We start from the raw sequence: 22,134 nt of genomic DNA, 5'->3' as shown, positions 1-22,134 counted from the left end.
CTGCATCGCCATCTAGTGATAATCCACTATCCAGTAATCAACTATTAAGGTACCGCCCACTTCAGACTTATAGTTGGAGTTATTCAATTCAAAGTGGCTGCGCTAAAAGTACTTTGATTCCATTTAATTAAAAAATCTACATAATGAAGGGAAAAACTAAAATTTTAATTGCATTCAGCATTCAAATTATGTTACTAAAAATTAGGTTTAATTGAATTCCACTTTTCATTTTTGACGAAATTAAAAATTTTCACAATCGACAAAAATCTCATGGCAAAATTTAACGCTGATTTCAAATTTGTTTTTGGTTTTCGCGTTATACCAGCCACTTTTTAATTAAACGAAAACAAATTTGCTGTTAGCGCACCAACTTTATTTGTGGTTTTTTACGTTTAGTTCAAAAACTATAATACTAAAGGAAAAATAAACTTGATTTCAGTGATTTTCATTTAATTCTGAATCGAAATCGTGTTCTTTAAGTAAAATTTAAAATTTTGCAAAAAATGAAAAAGTGGGAGAGGTATAGCCTTCCCACTTTTGTCAAAATCTGCGAAAAATGATATCTCATGGAATTCGACAAAAATCCCACTGCATAATACAAATTGAACGTTGATTTCGATAAAGTTGTTGGTTTTCTCGTTAAACCAGCTGTTTAAAAAAAACAAAGTGCTGCCCCTTTTAAAACTTAGTTTTGGGGTTTTTCTGATTCAAGGTGTTTGTTACTTTGGTTCCGTTCCATCCAAAAATCGATTAATTATGTGGAAAACTAATATTTTATTCGGAATAAGCTTCTCATTTTTGTTGTAATAGGTTAAGTTTTATTGAATTCCAAGTCAAAATTCTAAGCCGATTTTTTTTTACAAAAGTCGGTCTTAAAATGTCGGGCTTAATTAATCAAGTAAAACTATATATCTTATCGATATATGGCTACACTGTTTGAGTGGATCGTCTGCAGTATAGGAGTTATATACCTTACTATATCTATGCCTTGGTCATTACAATAGGTTAAAGGATTAACCATGTTGTTCATCAACTCAAGCTCAAAGAAGTACAAGGTATTTGAGATTTCTGTTGCCCCACCTACATTCAGTGTTACTTCAGAAACACTACAAGTATGTTTGCTGACTACATGTATGTAAGTATCTGTCAGGTTTCTATTATCTTGATTTCATCAGAAAAATAAAATTGATGTGATTTACTTCAGCCCTACCCCTAACTACAAAAATTTGGCAGGAATGGCACTGATTTGATTTGTATAATTCTTTATTATTAAGAATTTTTGAAATTCGAGATATATTTTTTTCGTCTTAAGTGGAAGGAAGCGGTCTACTCTAGAAATTGTTAATCCAATTCATTTATTTTTTAATTTTTTATTTTTTATTAATCACAGTGTATTGGTCTTTTGAAATTGGACTGCAATGTCATCGACACACATAGATCTATAGTAAACTTCGTAATTGTTAAATTTATTTCTTTCATTTACAGATATTGTTGAAGCAACCACTGCTGCAGGACTGTAGGATAGCATAAGAAAATAAAGTTGGATGAAAGGTTTGATACAGAAGCTTTTGAGTGATGGTGGATTTGGTAGAGGTGGATAGTGTTTTTGAACCATTGATATATAGTTTACTGTATTGGTTGTTTGTTTGTTTGTTTGTTGTTTTCTTTCCTGGCATCCTACTGAATTCCATTGATTAAAGTTTGTGGCAAAAGTGTGTTGTATAAGATAAATCTAATCCTAACAATGTTGGAGATCCCTTTTGTCAGGCAGGAAGCATTGTTATTTATGTCGTTCAGGTATATTATTCACATCCATGCTTTCGATTCGTGAAAAAAGTAAGACGTGTTGGGAATTGGATCTTGATATTGCAGATCCCTCTTTTAATCAAGGAAATATTGATAATTTAAGTGTCCTTAAATTATTTTAACAAAATGTTTATTGCATTTGGTTACTTTCTTGAATTTATTTATTTTTTCTTATAGAAATACCAAGATATATTGTTCTTCCACCCTTCATACCCGTCAGGTTGCTTCATGCTTCATGTTGCGTTCGCGAACCAATTTGAGCTACGAGATGGCGCTTGCTTAACCTGTGCGAAATGTATTTTTTCCGAACAAGCATGGCTCAAGGAGCACGGTTTAACGCCGATTTGTGGTAAGTTGATCTCCTGTTTAAAGCCACGTGTACGTAAAATTTCTGATGTTGCATTATCTGTTAAGATTGTGATGGGAAATTGGCCTAGTTTTTTTACAGGAAAAGATTTTTGAGTATGTAGAAATAAATTTTCACCGACACTGCAGTGCATCAATGGCTGAAGGAATGTTGGGTTGAAGATTTGATGGATTAACTTTTGAATGATGGTGACATGTGGGGCCAGAAGAAATTGGTATGGAACTTTCCTACACAGTTTACTCTTATTGATTGTAACTTTGAGATATGCTATTCACCTATGTCATCTGGAATTATGTTTTGTTAGGGGGGAGAAAGGCAATCCTAAACAATATAAGAGATCTCTCTTATCACCTGATAAATGTTGATAATTTTGGTGTATTGTAGGGTATGAATGTGAGTTTCTGTTTTTTGTCAGTTTGAACATTTTTGTTTTTCATAGATAATATGATGGAATTGAAGGAGAATGTGACACGATACGTTGGTTTGGCGTCAGTAATTTAACCAGTATGGAAGTTACTTGTTCTTTGTTACCAATTTACTCGTGGACTGAAATCAGTAGACATGAAAGATGTTTTTATTTATCTTAATTCCATGCATACTAATCTGTACTCTTAATATTTTTAGGTAGCAGGCCATGGAATGCTGATGAATCATCTGTAAGTGGAAATTGTTATGGAGGACATGCTGTGGCCATTGAGAGTAAAAAACCAAAATTCATTTAACTTGGAAATGGATGTCGAAATTTACTTTAACTGTTTTTTCTCTAGATACCACCTTGAAAAAAAACAGATGATGGTGTTTGTTGGCATTGTTTTTGTGGGAGTGTTTTCGAAGATAGCATGGAGTCAGATTGTGAAAAAAATTACTTTGAATGAGGCAATAAGATTTTTTTTTTCTATAGGGGGTTGTTAATCATCTTTATGAACAGTCTAAAGCAGCATATGTTTTATTCTGCATTGGCCTATTCAAAACATTTGATGAATTGAAAATTGATCCCACTCATCATCCATTGGTAGCTAACCAGAATGGAAATTGCTTTTTCTATGTTATCAACTAGCAGTGGGTTTAGATTTATCATGGCGTACAGTTACTTCGACATCTCTTATAATTCGATGAAACATGATCTGTTATGACCAAATTTGAACGCTGGCCTAGAATAAAATAATAGTTTTCCGGTTACTTATGCAATCTCTGAATAGAACGGAAGCAAGAATATCGATTCAGAGATGAACATAGTAATCACAAAGATCAAGTTTGTTTTCATGTTTGACTTAAGGTATTTCCGAAATAACAAAAAAGGAGAGCAATGTTGGTGTGCCAACGGCACGTAAGTTCCGTTTATTACAAAAATGGCTGGTTTGAAAGGGAAACGAGTATTTTCCTTGCAATCAGCGTTTAATAGTGAGCATAAAAGGATAGGAGTCAAACACAAAAAAGTCGGGCTTATTTTGACGGGCTTGATTTTTAGTCAGGCTTTTTCATTCAAAACTCAACTTAAAATTAAGATCGACTTTTTCGTTTTTTGTTGTTACATATCACATGCAAATCATGGCTCAATGGTAGAGCATCTAAAATTTTCATTCTAAGTGTAAACCGGCCTATCTATAATTAAAGTGATACACTAGCACTACTAACATGGATTAATAGGTCAATGGTTGAGTATCGACATGCGACGCCGGAGGTCTGTGGTTCGAGCCCAACAATAGTAGCAAAGTATGGAATGCCTTAAATACATGATCTTTTGTAACTTATATAAATGGTTCTATTAGATTAATGTCAAACAACACACCTTGTGGGTAATTCGGGGGGAGCTCCGTCCAGGTAGCCCTGTCGGATTACCCAGACCACCACGAGACCACTCGAAGTGGGTAGTTGACAGGGATCATGACATCTGGGTCGGGTTACACAGAACACCACAAGACCACTTGAAGAGAGATACCTGGCAAGGATTCGGGCCACACATCGTCGATTTCCAAGGCAGGAGCCTTCCGTTGCGCCAAATCGAGAATCCGAAGATATTCTAAGTGTCTACGGCGTTTGTGCCTTATATTGTTTAAAAAATATGTAATAGTATATCATTCGTAGCTCAGTGGTAGAGCAGCGGCGTGGTAAGATAAAAGTCCTAGGTTCGAATCAGACGTGAAGGTTGTGCTCATATTTATGAATTTTCTCATTTTGTGTAAATTTGAACAATTTTGGCGTAAAAAAAATTTTTCAGGAAAAAAAAATTGCGGGAAAATTTTTTTCAGGAAAAAAATTTAAAAAAAAAAAAAAAAAAAAATCAGGAAATTTTTTCAGGAAAAAAAATTGCAGGAAAATTTAAAAAAAAAAAATTCGAAAAAATTTTACAGGAAAAAAATCCCTAGATTTTTTTTTAAATTTTTACTAGTACTAATTATTATTCATACTAATACTTTTTACGAATCAATTTAATCGATTAAAAACGCAATTATGACAAATGAGTGATATGTTTCAAAATGTGTTTTATTGATATTTCTGAGATACGTTAATGCCAAAACATCACAACTGCCTACGGAGTTATCACAAGTAAAGAGGAAACATGGCTTAATGGCAAAACAAAGACTACATATCACATCACAAAAACAACTTTTACTATTGTTAACACAAGAAAATTTTAAGGAAAAAGAAAATTTCGAACGCCCCTCCAACTGCCATCACTACAGGAAACTCCTATTCCATTTCATGATAATCGACCTAGATTTAAGAATTTAATAATATTAGTACAAATTTGTCAATATACGTATTTAAAGCAGTGAATTTACCTCGTGAATAGCGATATTTGCAGCAACTTCATTCCTAACAATCTGTACTTATAACATGAATGGAAGTTGCACATGTTTCGCCAGCTCTTGTGTTACGTATATTTAAAATAGTTATATTTCATCAACGTAGGTTATCACCATAATTATACTACCAGAAGCCGTCATTTGCAGGACCAACATACTCACAACTGGACACCCTCTCACAATTTAAAAATATTCACGACAAAAAAAGCCTAAACAAGCACAATCTCACTGCAACAGGTGGAGGGACAACTCAAAATAGTTATTAGTCCAACCATACCAATAAACTGACCAACAAAATCCAGCCTCTAACTCCGGTAACAAGATTGAGAAATTAACTTCAAGTTGATACCTGAGCCTATTATACACATTACCCACATTGAGAACAAATGACAACGTAGAATCAAACAATGGAACCCAAAAACCTGGCCTAAAACATTTAGTTAAAAACGGTCAACGTAACAGTTGGAGAAAATAAGATGTTAATACCAAGAATAAGATTGATTAAGTATAATTTTTATAGGAAACGTAAATGTGGAGAAAAATTTTTTTTATCATACCCGATTTGAGTCACAAAAACATAGGTGTCATAATACAAGTAACAAAATGTCTGCCCATGACATGCGTATCTAACCAGACTGTTTGACTACCATTCATTTTTACATTTAAACAACTATAACAATACAGATCAGCCATACTTACGCAACAACGGCGAAGTTCTGAAATCAAAAGAACTACAGAGCATTGTCGCACTCATTATATAGCTCTCCTGATCTCGATGACAGTGTCATCGCATGGTAGAAAAATACAGCTTGTTTTCGCCACCTGTCGGACATTTAAAGGTAGTTTAGGTAAGGACTTCTACTATCATTGATCATCATTTGAAACTTGGCCGTAATTGGGATAACATTTTAGTGTAATTTCGGTTCAATTAATTTTAAATTCCTTTATTGTTATACTATATTATTTAGTTACGTTGGGCGTCTTAGAATCAAAAGTCTAATGTTGGCTAGAAGTCCTTCCCTAAACTACCTTTAAATGCCCGTCAGGTGGCGTAAACATACTCTTTTTTTTTTTTTCTACCACATGATGACACTCTCGTCGAGATCAGGAGAGCTATATAATGAGTGCCAACATTACAGTAAGTTCTTTTGAATTTAGAACTCGCTGTTGGTGCGTAAGTACGTGTTCTCTTTCAGGTTATCATTATTAATAAATTATTTAATGTAATTATGGTTGATTGTTTAATATTCTGGTTAAAATGCATATTAACATGCTGGTTTTCCCAGTGATAATCACTTCAAATCAGTATAACATAGATTGTTACCTGTTTTTTTTATAATATACATTTATTTAAGTATTTGTTAATTTGAAGTTCTGCTGTTTTATTTCAGATATTGGTGAAGGTGAGTACCTCCGTTCTGTTGGTTGGATTTGCGGTTTACGTAAGGAGGGAAATGTTTGTTTCCATTACACTATGATTTATTGTTTCATTGTTTTATATCTGTATATTGGTTTTTCGATTCAGATTTAGGGTTGGCTTCCATAGGCATTGTTACAGTGGGTTTAACTATACCATGGCAAGGAAAACTCGTATTCAGCTTCAAGTGTAATTTGAATTTTGTAGTCCCATTTTAGCTAGATTGAAATTAGTGGGTATTGTCGTGATCTTAGATGCTGAGATCTGTAAAAAAATACTCGGAAAGATGAATAATAATTGCGCAGATGCGACTTTCGGTATAGTTATTTTAGAAATGAAATTGTGCCAAATATACTAAATTACGAGGTATTTATATGTGGTAACTATGTATAGGCAAGAAATTTGTACTAATTAGTTTTACTTCTTAAATGCAGGTTGATAATTGAAATGAAATGGAAAAAAGAGCGACTAAGGTACACAATTAACATTTGGTTCTTAACTGATGAATCCTGTGTTAATGACCGACATGAAGGTTTGATTGGGTACTTAACTTTTCTCTCAACTTCTGGTATGTTAAAGTAAAATGTCTTAATTACTAGTTGAAGGCAAGAATAACAAGGTACTATGTCATGTCTTTTTAATCTTCTATTCCCACGTTAGGTGGTCCATAATCAAGAAATGGCGAAGACTGCGAGTTTCATTCATGTTATAAGTACAGATTGTTAGGAATGAAGTTGCTGCAAATATCGCTATTCACGAGGTAAATTCACTGCTTTAAATACGTATATTGACAAATTTGTACTAATATTATTAAATTCTTAAATCTAGGTCGATTATCATGAAATGGAATAGGAGTTTCCTGTAGTGATGGCAGTTGGAGGGGCGTTCGAAATTTTCTTTTTCCTTAAAATTTTCTTGTGTTAACAATAGTAAAAGTTGTTTTTGTGATGTGATATGTAGTCTTTGTTTTGCCATTAAGCCATGTTTCCTCTTTACTTGTGATAACTCCGTAGGCAGTTGTGATGTTTTGGCATTAACGTATCTCAGAAATATCAATAAAACACATTTTGAAACATATCACTCATTTGTCATAATTGCGTTTTTAATCGATTAAATTGATTCGTAAAAAGTATTAGTATGAATAATAATTAGTACTAGTAAAAATTTAAAAAAAAATCTAGGGATTTTTTTCCTGTAAAATTTTTTCGAATTTTTTTTTTAAATTTTCCTGCAATTTTTTTCCTGAAAAAATTTCCTGATTTTTTTTTTTTTTTTTTTAATTTTTTTTCCTGAAAAAAATTTTCCCTCAATTTTTTTTCCTGAAAAATTTTTTTACGCCAAAATTGTTCAAATTTACACAAAATGAGAAAATTCATAAATATGAGCACAACCTTCACGTCTGATTCGAACCTAGGACTTTTATCTTACCACGCCGCTGCTCTACCACTGAGCTACGAATGATATACTATTACATATTTTTTAAACAATATAAGGCACAAACGCCGTTAGACACTTAGAATATCTTCGGATTCTCGATTTGGCGCAACGGAAGGCTCCTGCCTTGGAAATCGACGATGTGTGGCCCGAATCCTTGCCAGGTATCTCTCTTCAAGTGGTCTTGTGGTGTTCTGTGTAACCCGACCCAGATGTCATGATCCCTGTCAACTACCCACTTCGAGTGGTCTCGTGGTGGTCTGGGTAATCCGACAGGGCTACCTGGACGGAGCTCCCCCGAATTACCCACAAGGTGTGTTGTTTGACATTAATCTAATAGAACCATTTATATAAGTTACAAAAGATCATGTATTTAAGGCATTCCATACTTTGCTACTATTGTTGGGCTCGAACCACAGACCTCCGGCGTCGCATGTCGATACTCAACCATTGACCTATTAATCCATGTTAGTAGTGCTAGTGTATCACTTTAATTATAGATAGGCCGGTTTACACTTAGAATGAAAATTTTAGATGCTCTACCATTGAGCCATGATTTGCATGTGATATGTAACAACAAAAAACGAAAAAGTCGATCTTAATTTTAAGTTGAGTTTTGAATGAAAAAGCCTGACTAAAAATCAAGCCCGTCAAAATAAGCCCGACTTTTTTGTGTTTGACTCCTATCCTTTTATGCTCACTATTAAACGCTGATTGCAAGGAAAATACTCGTTTCCCTTTCAAACCAGCCATTTTTGTAATAAACGGAACTTACGTGCCGTTGGCACACCAACATTGCTCTCCTTTTTTGTTATTTCGGAAATACCTTAAGTCAAACATGAAAACAAACTTGATCTTTGTGATTACTATGTTCATCTCTGAATCGATATTCTTGCTTCCGTTCTATTCAGAGATTGCATAAGTAACCGGAAAACTATTATTTTATTCTAGGCCAGCGTTCAAATTTGGTCATAACAGATCATGTTTCATCGAATTATAAGAGATGTCGAAGTAACTGTACGCCATGATAAATCTAAACCCACTGCTAGTTGATAACATAGAAAAAGCAATTTCCATTCTGGTTAGCTACCAATGGATGATGAGTGGGATCAATTTTCAATTCATCAAATGTTTTGAATAGGCCAATGCAGAATAAAACATATGCTGCTTTAGACTGTTCATAAAGATGATTAACAACCCCCTATAGAAAAAAAAAATCTTATTGCCTCATTCAAAGTAATTTTTTTCACAATCTGACTCCATGCTATCTTCGAAAACACTCCCACAAAAACAATGCCAACAAACACCATCATCTGTTTTTTTCAAGGTGGTATCTAGAGAAAAAACAGTTAAAGTAAATTTCGACATCCATTTCCAAGTTAAATGAATTTTGGTTTTTTACTCTCAATGGCCACAGCATGTCCTCCATAACAATTTCCACTTACAGATGATTCATCAGCATTCCATGGCCTGCTACCTAAAAATATTAAGAGTACAGATTAGTATGCATGGAATTAAGATAAATAAAAACATCTTTCATGTCTACTGATTTCAGTCCACGAGTAAATTGGTAACAAAGAACAAGTAACTTCCATACTGGTTAAATTACTGACGCCAAACCAACGTATCGTGTCACATTCTCCTTCAATTCCATCATATTATCTATGAAAAACAAAAATGTTCAAACTGACAAAAACAGAAACTCACATTCATACCCTACAATACACCAAAATTATCAACATTTATCAGGTGATAAGAGAGATCTCTTATATTGTTTAGGATTGCCTTTCTCCCCCCTAACAAAACATAATTCCAGATGACATAGGTGAATAGCATATCTCAAAGTTACAATCAATAAGAGTAAACTGTGTAGGAAAGTTCCATACCAATTTCTTCTGGCCCCACATGTCACCATCATTCAAAAGTTAATCCATCAAATCTTCAACCCAACATTCCTTCAGCCATTGATGCACTGCAGTGTCGGTGAAAATTTATTTCTACATACTCAAAAATCTTTTCCTGTAAAAAAAACTAGGCCAATTTCCCATCACAATCTTAACAGATAATGCAACATCAGAAATTTTACGTACACGTGGCTTTAAACAGGAGATCAACTTACCACAAATCGGCGTTAAACCGTGCTCCTTGAGCCATGCTTGTTCGGAAAAAAATACATTTCGCACAGGTTAAGCAAGCGCCATCTCGTAGCTCAAATTGGTTCGCGAACGCAACATGAAGCATGAAGCAACCTGACGGGTATGAAGGGTGGAAGAACAATATATCTTGGTATTTCTATAAGAAAAAATAAATAAATTCAAGAAAGTAACCAAATGCAATAAACATTTTGTTAAAATAATTTAAGGACACTTAAATTATCAATATTTCCTTGATTAAAAGAGGGATCTGCAATATCAAGATCCAATTCCCAACACGTCTTACTTTTTTCACGAATCGAAAGCATGGATGTGAATAATATACCTGAACGACATAAATAACAATGCTTCCTGCCTGACAAAAGGGATCTCCAACATTGTTAGGATTAGATTTATCTTATACAACACACTTTGCCACAAACTTTAATCAATGGAATTCAGTAGGATGCCAGGAAAGAAAACAACAAACAAACAAACAAACAACCAATACAGTAAACTATATATCAATGGTTCAAAAACACTATCCACCTCTACCAAATCCACCATCACTCAAAAGCTTCTGTATCAAACCTTTCATCCAACTTTATTTTCTTATGCTATCCTACAGTCCTGCAGCAGTGGTTGCTTCAACAATATCTGTAAATGAAAGAAATAAATTTAACAATTACGAAGTTTACTATAGATCTATGTGTGTCGATGACATTGCAGTCCAATTTCAAAAGACCAATACACTGTGATTAATAAAAAATAAAAAATTAAAAAATAAATGAATTGGATTAACAATTTCTAGAGTAGACCGCTTCCTTCCACTTAAGACGAAAAAAATATATCTCGAATTTCAAAAATTCTTAATAATAAAGAATTATACAAATCAAATCAGTGCCATTCCTGCCAAATTTTTGTAGTTAGGGGTAGGGCTGAAGTAAATCACATCAATTTTATTTTTCTGATGAAATCAAGATAATAGAAACCTGACAGATACTTACATACATGTAGTCAGCAAACATACTTGTAGTGTTTCTGAAGTAACACTGAATGTAGGTGGGGCAACAGAAATCTCAAATACCTTGTACTTCTTTGAGCTTGAGTTGATGAACAACATGGTTAATCCTTTAACCTATTGTAATGACCAAGGCATAGATATAGTAAGGTATATAACTCCTATATACGGAACGCCGTTTGACCCACTTTTTAATAGACAACTCTTTTTCGATAGTTGTCCGTTTATTTAGCAAATAAATAGATACTGCCATCTAGCGGTCAAAAACATCACTTGAAGGAGGGATTTCAATAGACGGCGTCTTCAAGGAAGGAGTCTACAACATATTGAATTTATCGATCGATTGTTAGGTTTCGATCGCCATTGTATAGTTAATGAAGGACAACTTGACGAGTTAGCGACACCCACGTTGGTGTAAAATGGTATGTGTACAATGTTGGAAGGGCGACCGAAGATTTCCAGATTCTTCTATTATCTCACAAGTTATGGTATTGATACAAATATGTTGCAGTGCATATCTGGGCTCCCTTCTTTTCTGTGGGCCCTTTTCCCCTTGACTTGTGATAAGCCCGTAGGGGGTCATGCCCCTACTGTGATCAGCAGCAAAGGTTATGAGTGCGCTGTCCGGAAAGGGGACGTGGGGGTCCTCAAGTTCTATGAAATCATTGGAGGGCGAAGAGGCTACCCACAAATCCGAATTAACGGTTAATCGCTCACGTAAAAACTTGTCCGAAACCTTCCATACTCTTCCGGCTTCTCTTAGCCACGCCCCGGGTAATCTCCCCGGGGGCTCAAATTCAATTGAGGCAGTGTCTCGGCTTGTCTTGGTTGATGGCAATTGGAGGTACTGCCTTTAACTACTAACTACTACTTAAACAATACGAATATTTTGAAATGTTAAATTTGTGTTGCTTTATTTCATGCATGTTCTTCTATTTAAATTCCATTGCAGATTTTAATTTTAGTTCCATTTATTCCACACGTATGAACGTGTATTGCCTTTCATGAGACTTTCTAATTATGTTCTCTTTCAATCAACAAGTGCTGCTTGGGGATCGAACCCACTATCTTTAGTTCATGCAGTCAATGCTCTACCACTGAGCCACAATTGTTATTGTTATGAACCCTACTGCTGCTCTTGCACATTGCTGTACCTAGGTGAAGCTGTACATAAAAAGCGTTATATTATTTCACCGCTTTAATATTCTCTGTCTTACTTCGCATTCATCTTATGATGTTTCAGAATTTTTCACTGATTCAAAGTGCTTACCATTGCGTGTACAAAATTCATTGACTAATTTGTAACCATACAGCATTTTAACTCTGTCGGGAATCGATCCTAGACTTTCGGCATACCACACCGGTGCTCAACCATAGAGCCATGACTTACATGAATATATTGACTGCATTTCTATAAAATGTAGCTGCAACGTGTGGACACTTAGAAATAATACAACTTGTGTAGAGTGAAAATTGATGTCATGAATTTAAAATGAACTTTTAATGAATTTTTACTTTGCAGAATGGCCGCTCCAGGACTCGAGGCAGAAAAAAGCTGCCTACAGTCGCGTATTTTGTTGTTCGTATATTCTTATTTACAGTTTTTTTCATGCAACGCAACTGTACGTTTTCACAATAACATCATTAAACTAGTCGATTTTTACAAGGTTTTTTAAACTTCGATCGGTTTCCCCTTGTCAAAATCACTGAAATACTTAAAGGTCAATTTTGTCCTAGTTCAAAACATCTTCATAGAAGAATGTGAAGAAAAAAAAAAGTGACCATAGTTAGTGCATACCGTAAAACAATACAAACACCAGAATTTACCACAATCGACCAAGCCTGTTGAGGGACTAGAAACTCGCCATATTCTGTAGCAAAAACCGCTTTTCAACAACCCAGTCTTTTGCACACTGGTAAGCACTTCGGGGTACTTGTAGGGTACTAAATTCAAAGCAACGGTTTTTGTTAAGATTGCTTAGCATTAAAACTCTATTTTCCTTAATACCTGGCAGCTTCATTCATATTGCTATGATTCTTCCTGATGTACATGTCAACATCCTCTAACATTCTGTCCCACCGTGCTGGATCCGTCTCATCCAGACCATGGATTTCGCTTAAGTATGGATTGAAACGATAGTACACTTTCGGTGGCAAAAGGTCGTGAAGGATTGTGTGTACGCGCTACGGAAGAAAACGAAACTATGACAATGAAAAAAAAATTTGGTCATTACAAATCACATTTCAATTACCTCTGTATCAGTGGCCGAATCGATCACCTTACTCAGCTTCTGTTTCAAACTTGTAGTACTTGGATCAATGACATTCGTACCAAGCGCTGTCATATTCAAGGGCTGACATCGTCCAGTGCCAATTGACACTACACTTAAGAGTTTGGCGTTCGGCCAGATACATTTGGCTTCGTGTATGGCCACGGCGCATGGATTATTGACGAACAATCCTCCGTCTTGGTGAATATTTTCTTCAAGTTTGAATTCTCCGAAGTATCCCGGCGCAGCCGATGAAGCTCTCACCGCTTCCCACATTTTGTGTCGGAAAGTTCCACTGTAGAGCGACTGGACGCGGAAAGGCAAGGTATAGTTGCGAAATACGAAAGGCCGGAGCATTTCCTGACTAACAATGCTTGAAATAGCAGAAACTTTAAGGCAGTTGGGCTCACGGGCAGTTCGTATCATTACAGTTTCCCCTAAAGAGTAACATTGTCGTGATAATGCCAGTTGTAAGAAAATACTGTTAATCTATCAGACCTATTTTATTTTTCAAAATTTTCTCCCATTTGTTGGTATCATAGTAGGCATGGCTCCACAGAAGCCCGCCTAGTCCTGAAGAACGATCTTGTTTGAAAACTTCCGTACTAATTTCCCGATACATGGTTTCCACCTCACCAATGCTCTTTTTCGCTGCACCAATCAATAAGGCAAGAATCGCACCAGTGCTAACGCCGCAAATGTAGTCGAAGCTCTCATATATCGGCCGACCTCCAATTTTCTCTAGGTGACGAAGGATTCGAAGGGCTAGCAGGCCTCTGAAAGTGAAAGTTCTGTCAAGTCTCAGAATTACAGTTAAAAAAATTGTGTCTTCAACTGACCTGGTTCCTCCCCCATCAATCGACAGAATGCGAATACCTCTAGCTGGCAAAGGATCAGCGTAACCAACTAGAGCCAAACCTTCGCGGATTTGACGGTGGATAAGTTCGTCGCGAGGAATGCTATGCTTAAGGCGTAACAAAATTGAAACCGCGCCCTCCTACGCAAATCAAGGCCAAAGAAATTAAGAAAACAATGAAGTTTGATCAAAAGATAGTAATGTTTAGTTATCTCACCCGAGAGGCCAAACTCTTTGCTTGAGGGTATTCAAACATGTGACGGCAAAAATCTTCAAGCCGTACCAACAAACTAGATTTAGTTACTGCTTTTGCCACTGCTGAAACCACATGCTTTGTCCGGGCATCTATGCTCTCTTGGCTTACTGCCTTCCTTTTAATTTTCCATTGAGGGATTGCACCAACTGTTTTTTCTTCTTTTTTTCTTCCAAGGATATCAAAGTAGGACGGGATACCACTTTTAGATTCTGATCCATCTTTTTGTTCCATGTTTTTGTTAGAATTTGTAACATTGTCTTTGGATTTGTCAGTTTGCAGGTTTGGAAAGGGTGGCCTCTTAGTCAAGTTTGATAAGGAATACTCAAAAGATGGTGTGTTTGTTTTGACTAGTTCCACAAACAGGGAGATAACTGTTTTTATCTGACTTGAAACTCTAGCTGATGATTCCTTGTTCAATGGTATTGTTTCATTCTTGGTTGCAATAATGCCCCCAGCACCGTTAGTATGGGTAGATGATCCCCATCTTCTCTGCGACCCTGGCCTGTAACACAATTGAAAAACAACGAGAAGTAATTGTGTTGATGCATTTATGATGAATCAAGAATTTGGTAACAATTAGATATCTTTTATGATTATACTTTAGGAGAAGAATGCAGAAGTTGTACAACACTCACTTATGAATTGAATAAGGTTGACATCTTTCCATTGGCTTCCGCAACAAGACCCTTTTCTGTATGGATCCTAAAATTTCCGACGATTGCCCAACCTTCATCCTGCTACACAATACTTGCAACAAATAGGTAAAATAGATTTTCAAAAGCAAAGAAACCACTATTGCTTGTATCTTGTTCAAATTGACACAATTTTCAAGCGAAATGCGTCGATAATTCGCACCACCAAGTTCGCTGCCCAAGTTCGTCACTATGTATTGAACAACGAACAAAACATTAAGATACAACCCATGCCCACCAGAAGAAATCGCAGCAGACGTCAGACTCACGCCATTTTCACAACAAAAGCTGGGATTGGTCAGATTCACAAGGCCACGCCTGCAGGACTTGAATTGATGATTGCCAACAAATTCTACGTCACGTTTCTCGCCCCCTTTCCAGCGACTGTTTATCAAACATTGTTTGCTGTCCCAAATTGCAAAAAAAAGGCAAAGCTTTGCTATTTCCATTTCCAAATGAGGCAAACAGTGACAAATAAACTGTGACGCAATTGGCCAAAAAGAGTCGACAGAGCTCAGGTCACGGCCCCCTGTGCGAAACGAGTCGTTCAAAACAGACGACGCCATTATCGATTGTGCTCAAAATAACGTTTGACCCAAAATTCTGGTCCAAAATTCGTAACGTCATTCGTTTGGTAATTGCTAGCTAGCCATTCCTTCCTCAATTTGGAAAAATTAATTCTAATTGTCATTGGTAGTGGACTGACTACATTTTTCTTGTAGGTTTTCATCACTGTGTGACGCATGCCAATAGACTGAGGGTTTGGCCTTTTTGTTTTTTCTTTCACGTACCCGGAAAAGTTTGCCGGTGCATGTAAATTCTGTTATGAACGAGAATCGTAGTGCTTCATGATTGTACCGCCCAAACATCCACAAAACAAACAAAATCAACAGCCTTGAGAGCAAACTTTGCTCGTTTCGTTAAATGAAAAAAAAAAAAAAAACAACACAACAGCCAAAACCCTTTTGTCTGAACAATATTTACCTGCTGCGCAACAAACATTATGCAGCATCAGCTATTATTGGCGCGAAAAATAAAAATTCCAAGGTTGCCTCATAGCTGCGTCGTCATCGTGCATGAGATAACTTTTACGGACGGGTGATACTGTTGGAACGAGTTTGCATAAGAATTTCAAAACGTCACATTGATGTCTCAAGCTACAATCCATTTTGAAGGTTTGTACCATGGTCTATGGTTTGTACTGCTGTTTACTTCTGTGTTACTTGGATTTGCACCTGTTTCATTCTACTGTCTGCAGTGTATGCTGTTGCATTACGTTAAAGATCAGCAAAAGTAGTGAAAACGTTCATAAACAACCTGAAGTGTCCACTGTCCAGTTCAGAGAATTTCTAGAATTATGTCACCAGATTTTTTTTTTTTTTGCCTTTTCTTTTGTTATTTTTCTAGTCTGATATGAAATGTGCAACCCAAGAGTGTTGTTTTCAAAGAAAACGTTGAAGACTGGCCAGCAATTTCAAGGCCAATGCAAGAAACCGAACGAGCTGCCGCCTTGCGACATTTAGGCGAGACGAAAGCTTCTGCTTCTCTGATCTAGACACACATGGTTTTGATATTCAAATTCTATCGAGGTCAAGTTATTTGTATACCCGTCTAGGATGCTGAGCTTTGCTCTCAGGCATTTACTTTTTTTTTGTTTTATTTTTGTACACCTAAGGCGTCATCGGAAATGCTTACGTACCTAAAAATCGACCGCTAGATGGTTCTACAAGTTTCGCTATTCAACTAGCAGATGGCGCTGGAGAGCTATCCCTTCGGAAAAAAAGACTCCAAAACAAACTATAATTGACATTTTCTACTTTCTTATTACGAAAGGCGATGGCAACAAGACTTGACGGAAAATGTTCGATAAAATCGGTCAGATACGCAGACCCAATCGACTTCTTCTGCCTATAAAAGGAGTGAATCTTAGTGGCCATTATTATAGTGCTGCGCAACGTTCTCCCCTGCTGGGTTCGCCGTTGGGCGTTTCACTAGGTTTGCTGCTTCATTCATGCCGCAAGATTCGCTTTTGCAGCCACTCAAGAACAATTTGAATATATGGTAAGCGACAGCAGACGCACACAGAAATGTTTCAACAAGAAAAACAAAAAACAAAAAACGACGGCATAATAATTCTTGCCTCAAGGTCGATCCCGAGTGGTGTGGGTTTTTTGTTCCGCAGTCAGCATATAGTTAACGGATAATATAACGGCCGGTCAGGTTATTTCTCTCTTTCCCAAAGTTGGCTAAAGAAAAAAAAAAAAAAAACGTTTCAGAGAAAAAACATAAAACTTGAACATTAAAAATGAAGCCAAGAAAAAGAAAAAAATATATATATAGTTTCCCCTTTGGTCGAATAACTCGTAAATCAGTCATCCCGAATGTACAGGAGTAACAAAAACCCGGAGGCTACACGTTACCGAGACGATTTGTTTAAAATCTTTTTTTTTTTTCCAACGACGGGGGATCAAAGGCTTTCAAAGAAGAAGAAGAAGAAAAAAAGGGACAGTTTTGATAATCGAAGAAGAGATTCTTAAACATCTTTCTCAACTGGAAAATTTCAAAATTTTGTTACAAATTCTAGACGAAACATTCCCCCCTTCCAAGGAATGGTTCAACGATACGCCGAGGATGCGATGCGACACAAGTCAAAATTCTTTTTCAACAGCAAAAGAAACAACTGAAAATTGGTATTTCATTTTGTGTGTTTGTTTTTTTTTTTTTTCTTCAGGAAGAACGAGCCGGTTATGGGAACTCGCCACGTAATGTTTAACGAGGTTTTGCGGTCCTACGCACTCCCCCCATGAAAAAAATAAAACTTTCGTCCATTTTTTCTATTTCTTTTTTTTTTCATATGAGAGACGATGACTGTCATAAATCAGCTTGACTCTATATACACATTCCAAAGGGTAAAAAAGAAGAAATTACCTTACGTACGGGAATGATATGCAGTCAAGGCTTTTTCCCCATTTAAAAAAAAACTGCAAACGTTTAAGAATTTTTATAAATGAAGAATCTCATCGAATACGATATCTTTCCTGCATTGCCCTTGTGTTCGTGAGAAGTTAAACGTCCTAGTTTGTAACACATTTTGTAACCGAGAATGAAGAAAGACAATAGTTTTTTGTTTGTTTTGTTTTGTTTTTTTTCGGTTGCTTTTTAATGGGTTTAAATGACGGGTCTCCAACCGAATACAAGTCACAACAGACTTTAAAAAAAAAACTATCGTCAAAAATGGGCGTTGCCACTAGCACACGTTCGCCTTAGAGGATGCGTGCATCAAAGAAATTGGGCAGAGAGAGAGAGAGAAACCACAGTTTATGAGCGGCCCCGGCTGCTGTTAAGCCCGGCAGCACGAACCCTCCCGAAACAGACACGAAGAGAGTTTCTTCGCTCTTCTTCACTTGTGTAATTATTACAGTCCTTTTTTTTTCTTTTCTGGTTACCTAACTGCATGTACACGTATGGTTATATAGACTCGGTATTTAAATCGCTATAATAATACACTGTTCCGCTAGCCTCCAATTCTCAGAGAATTTTTTGTTTTTGTTTTTTTTCAAGGCCTACGAAAGAAAAAAGAAAACGCGTTTAAGTTTGTATTTTTGTTTTTCTTTTTTATGTGTGGTGGGCACAGAAGTGAACTTTGTCGGCGAGTTATGGCTGTTGTTGTTTATATGATACCACAATACAATCACCGACTGACTAGCCACATTTGTTTCGGGAAAAAAAAAAAAAAAAAGGACAAAACATTTGAAAAAGAAAGAGATCTGTTATGTGTAACATGTAGCTTTAAATGAGTCAGACAGAGCATTCCAAATGTTTTGCGCATTTCTTTCAAACGCTATTTCATAATGGCGGAAAACATGAATATGGCGTCACAGTTTCCACATTCGGCTATTACATCGAATTACATTAGTTTGACAGTCATTTCACACACACACACATACACACACACACAAAAAAAGGATTATTATATAAAAGAAAACTTTGAAACATTCCGGGAAAATGTCCGCTGCGCGCGGCGGCGGCGTTTTATATATACCGGCGGCGTCACGCAATGAATATTAAATAGGCTCTTGCTATATGCATATGTGTGTGTGTGTGTATATAAATTATACAGTCTCTTCTTTTTCTTTTGGGGCACCTCCACATTTATCTCAACCCGCATCTAGTTTTCTTCAATAATTTATTCTTTTTACTTTTGTCACATCTAATTGTTGTAAAAAAATCCAAAAATCCAAGAGCTTTTCACTTATGCCTTTATTTGCAAAAATAAACTGAGAATGTTGCGTCCTATTTTGAACACATTCGGAGATTGATAAGGATACAATGATGACCGTCATGGATAGCCGATTTAAACACACACACAAAAAAAAAATGGTACGTGAGTGGAGTGTTTGATTAGTCTTGAAGAGAGAAAATGATAATATCCTTTTTTGAATATAAACAACTAGAAGAACCGGAGTTCTCCCCGGCAAGGACAACGGGTCCAGACAAACAAGTAGGATATATTTATTTTTTATTTTTTAAATTTTTTTTAGAGGGGGGTATTGTGTCTCTTCTACGCATCACGAATAAATAAACAGGAGAGACCTGAGAAAGAAAAGAAAAGAAAAAAAAAAAAAGGGCGTTGTTCTTTTGTTTTTTCTATACATACGCAACAAGAAACGTCTTGTTCCAGAGACAATTGCGTCTGTTCCATATACATAAATATCGGACGTCAAATTGAATTCGATTTCTTTCTTCGTATTGGATTGTATTAGCGATTTCAAAGGCGTTCCATCCGCAAGACAAAATTCAAATGATGGATGGCCCAAAAACTCTTTCAACGTTCTCGCATAAAACATTTGTCAGACGTCATATTGATTTATGCCTCCTGTTTCTTATTACGTATAAAGACAGATGGATAATCTTCTTGTTATTTCCTCCCTATATGCATACGAAAACCGATACATAAATCAGCAATCTCTTTATCGAGTGAATATACACACGAAACACCCGATATCATTTGGCGTGAATAACAGTCGTTAAACACTCACCCCTCCTACCTCTCACCTTTTCTTCTTTTATTCCATAATTCCATTGTCAAACATGTTCTGTCCGCATTGTTTCATTTCAAACGGTTCGCTATCCGTACACCTGGCAACACCTGGCCCATTTTGAATATCCATTTCAAAGCACCAGGGCGGCAGGGGGTAGCCGTATAGAGTTGAATTCAATTACAAAAACACGTAATCGCTCGTTTTATTTCGGTTGACCACTGCTGCCCAAAAAAAAAAGGACATCCATTCAATAGCGTCCGACAGCGTTGTCATTTACGTCAAGTCATTCGATATTTAAATTATAAAAATAAAATAAAAGGCGCCAAAATTAAACAACATCCCAAACTGAATTTAGAATTCATTCCTAAACGAAATGTTTCACGAATACAAAGTGGCAAAAGAGAAAAAAAAAACAAATGACTTTTCGGCTTAAGTTTTGTTTTTTTATTAGGAGATGCGCGCGCGCCCACCCGGATTGTTTTTTTGAATAATTGTGGCGTTTGTTGTTGGCTAGCGGCGACACGAAAAAGTTCGTTCGTGAACCCGCCCTTTTTCTTTAATTTTCTTTATTTTTTATTTTTTTTTTATTTTGAACAACCCAAAGAAAATAGCCAAAGGCAACGCGATCTATTGCGATTGACAGTTTGAGTATAAACACATTGTCATCAATGCAACGACAACATCAACTTGCCCCCCCAAAAATAGAAAGAAAACAAACAAACAAGTAAACATTAAAAGCGTATAACATCGTGAATTCTTTTTTAGACTAAAAAAAAAAAAGTTTAGTATTTGACATGGAAACAAAACAAAACAAACAAAAAAATACGAATTTTTGTGTGTGTGTGTGTGTCTTCCAAACTAGTTTTTTTTTTTTCTAAAAAAAAAAAACAAGAAAAAAAGAAGAAACTTTGACATATTTCTTATCTTCTTTTTGTCTGCTGTCTTTTAATAGACTTAAAAGAAAAAATAGAAAACCCTTTTAGGGAAGTCTTCTTCTTTTTAAAATGAAAATAATAAAAGAAGAGGCATGTGTGGCGTGTTCCAGGTTAGCTGATGTATCTTTTTCACGTGTGCGTTAAGAGGAGGATCGTATCGGTCAGCTGATGGCATTGACCTCTTGTCCTCACGAACGGAAGAAACAGAATTGAAATTTTCTAAAAAGGAATGATGTTTTCTAAGCCGTTGCACAAATCAGGAAAAAAAATAAAATATTAAGGAATGTCTTCCACCGAAAAAAAAAATATAAAATTATTTGAATTTCGTTTCGCAACGACTGCCTTTTAATTGAAGCAAAAAAAAATGTTTCGATTTTCAACTTGGCCCTTTGAAAATGAGCAAAATTCTTTCTTTTAAAGTTCCTTCGTGTTGGCCGCCTTTTATCAAACCGAGAATAAATAAGGAACAAAAAAATACAATTATTATCGTTGTTGTTGTTGTTGCTCATTCACCATCTGTAAAAAGGGACTGAGCATCACGTAAGAAACAGGAAAGAACTGCCGCGTTCTCTTCATCACGTCAACGAAAAAAAGTTAAGGGGGGAGAGACAGCAGCCACACGGGAAGAGACCCGTCACTCCCCCCAAAAAAAAATGAGGGGGGGGGGGATAAATAAAGGGGTGGTTCTTTATTTTTTTCCCTCTTTAATATCAAAAGATTAGATTCTTCTTCTTCTTCTTTTTTTTTTGTTAGAAGAGAAAGAAAACGGGTTGAAATTATATACTCCGTTACACACACACACACACACAACAGCAGCCGGTTATGTAAAGAAGGTTTTTATTTTTTTTTTTTAAGGTAAGGAGGGGGGGGGGACTCTTAATCATTTCTGAAATAAATTTTATTTAGCCACACGTTTATGTATTTTATTTTTTTTTTATTTAAACAAAAAAGAGTAGCGTCAATATTTTCGGGTGTGGTTATTAAACGCGAGGGGAAGAGAAGAGCGTTACGAAATCGATTTAGAAAAGAATTCATAGAAGCGAAAATAATAAAAAAACTGTATCTAACGTAGTGTTTATACCATGGGAGGCTTGTGTCA

At 36.0% G+C, this 22,134-nt stretch overlaps 2 protein-coding genes and 4 long non-coding RNA genes across 35 annotated transcripts; 3 read left to right on the top strand and 3 right to left on the bottom strand.

Annotated features, from left to right (window-relative positions):
* The first annotated feature begins 958 nt into the window (after window positions 1-958).
* On the top strand, window positions 959-3,421 carry LOC123475262. 4 transcript variants are annotated; one of them, XR_006650167.1, is made up of 7 exons: window positions 962-1,135; window positions 1,486-2,155; window positions 2,255-2,387; window positions 2,478-2,558; window positions 2,613-2,728; window positions 2,798-2,872; window positions 2,941-3,421. It is a non-coding gene; the product is annotated as an uncharacterized LOC123475262 (long non-coding RNA). The 4 variants fall into 4 exon arrangements; XR_006650168.1 differs by having other exon boundaries at window positions 1,486-2,184; XR_006650166.1 differs by having other exon boundaries at window positions 959-1,135; window positions 1,486-2,387.
* A 1,218-nt stretch (window positions 3,422-4,639) lies between these two features.
* On the bottom strand, window positions 4,640-5,947 carry LOC116929287. The gene is made up of 2 exons (XR_004397759.2): window positions 4,957-5,947; window positions 4,640-4,888 (listed from the first exon to the last, which is right to left on the bottom strand). It is a non-coding gene; the product is annotated as an uncharacterized LOC116929287 (long non-coding RNA).
* Window positions 5,948-6,048: 101 nt separating this feature from the next.
* LOC123475239 lies at window positions 6,049-7,474 on the top strand. Of its 19 annotated transcripts, none has more exons than XR_006650048.1 (7): window positions 6,091-6,158; window positions 6,372-6,436; window positions 6,506-6,586; window positions 6,652-6,763; window positions 6,832-6,939; window positions 7,058-7,157; window positions 7,226-7,474. XR_006650048.1 is itself a non-coding variant. In XM_045177660.1 (6 exons), the coding sequence occupies exons 1-5, from the start codon at window positions 6,101-6,103 to the stop codon at window positions 7,107-7,109; spliced, it is 324 nt and encodes a 107-aa protein (XP_045033595.1). In that variant the 5' UTR covers window positions 6,086-6,100; the 3' UTR covers window positions 7,110-7,157; window positions 7,226-7,474. The 19 variants fall into 19 exon arrangements, 2 of the variants coding, with proteins under 2 accessions (XP_045033594.1, XP_045033595.1); XR_006650037.1 differs by having other exon boundaries at window positions 6,097-6,158; window positions 6,372-6,383; window positions 6,832-6,965; XR_006650043.1 differs by having other exon boundaries at window positions 6,104-6,118; window positions 6,372-6,383; window positions 6,832-6,965.
* Window positions 7,475-8,685: 1,211 nt separating this feature from the next.
* LOC116929288 lies at window positions 8,686-11,591 on the bottom strand. Of its 8 annotated transcripts, none has more exons than XR_006650109.1 (7): window positions 11,173-11,591; window positions 10,971-11,101; window positions 9,718-10,620; window positions 9,547-9,627; window positions 9,378-9,493; window positions 9,234-9,308; window positions 8,686-9,165 (listed from the first exon to the last, which is right to left on the bottom strand). It is a non-coding gene; the product is annotated as an uncharacterized LOC116929288 (long non-coding RNA). The 8 variants fall into 8 exon arrangements; XR_006650114.1 differs by having other exon boundaries at window positions 9,718-9,850; window positions 9,922-10,620; window positions 10,971-11,590; XR_006650113.1 differs by having other exon boundaries at window positions 9,718-9,850; window positions 9,951-10,620; window positions 10,971-11,590.
* Window positions 11,592-12,466: 875 nt separating this feature from the next.
* LOC116929289 (calcium-independent phospholipase A2-gamma) lies at window positions 12,467-15,624 on the bottom strand. The gene is made up of 8 exons (XM_032936475.2): window positions 15,002-15,624; window positions 14,328-14,868; window positions 14,094-14,251; window positions 13,753-14,030; window positions 13,237-13,691; window positions 12,993-13,168; window positions 12,812-12,928; window positions 12,467-12,731 (listed from the first exon to the last, which is right to left on the bottom strand). The coding sequence occupies exons 1-7, from the start codon at window positions 15,622-15,624 to the stop codon at window positions 12,838-12,840; spliced, it is 2,322 nt and encodes a 773-aa protein (XP_032792366.2). The 3' UTR covers window positions 12,467-12,731; window positions 12,812-12,837.
* LOC116929292 lies at window positions 14,764-18,187 on the top strand. Of its 2 annotated transcripts, XR_004397767.2 has the most exons (4): window positions 14,764-14,896; window positions 14,971-15,692; window positions 15,781-16,233; window positions 16,466-18,187. It is a non-coding gene; the product is annotated as an uncharacterized LOC116929292 (long non-coding RNA). The 2 variants fall into 2 exon arrangements; XR_006650465.1 differs by having other exon boundaries at window positions 15,781-18,187.
* Window positions 18,188-22,134: the final 3,947 nt, after the last annotated feature.

This window comes from Daphnia magna, linkage group LG8, assembly GCF_020631705.1.
Source record: "Daphnia magna isolate NIES linkage group LG8, ASM2063170v1.1, whole genome shotgun sequence".
NCBI classification, from domain to species: Eukaryota; Metazoa; Arthropoda; class Branchiopoda; order Diplostraca; family Daphniidae; genus Daphnia; species Daphnia magna.
Note: the sequence above shows the minus strand (reverse complement) of the source record. Positions and strands in the feature narration are given on the sequence as shown.

Bases quoted from the DNA above. Each gene is read 5' to 3' on its own strand.
- LOC123475239 (XM_045177660.1), top strand. The intron at 6,437-6,505 runs GTTTGTTTCCAT...TTTTCGATTCAG, and splicing joins GTTTACGTAAGGAGGGAAAT to ATTTAGGGTTGGCTTCCATA. The intron at 6,940-7,057 runs GTACTTAACTTT...TTCCCACGTTAG, and splicing joins CGACATGAAGGTTTGATTGG to GTGGTCCATAATCAAGAAAT.
- LOC116929289 (XM_032936475.2), bottom strand. From the start codon at position 15,624: ATGGCGTCGTCTGTTTTGAACGACTCGTTTCGCACAGGGGGCCGTGAC. The intron at 14,252-14,327 runs GTGAGATAACTA...TGATTTGCGTAG, and splicing joins CAAAGAGTTTGGCCTCTCGG to GAGGGCGCGGTTTCAATTTT. The intron at 12,929-12,992 runs GTATTAAGGAAA...CTTTGAATTTAG, and splicing joins AATATGAATGAAGCTGCCAG to TACCCTACAAGTACCCCGAA.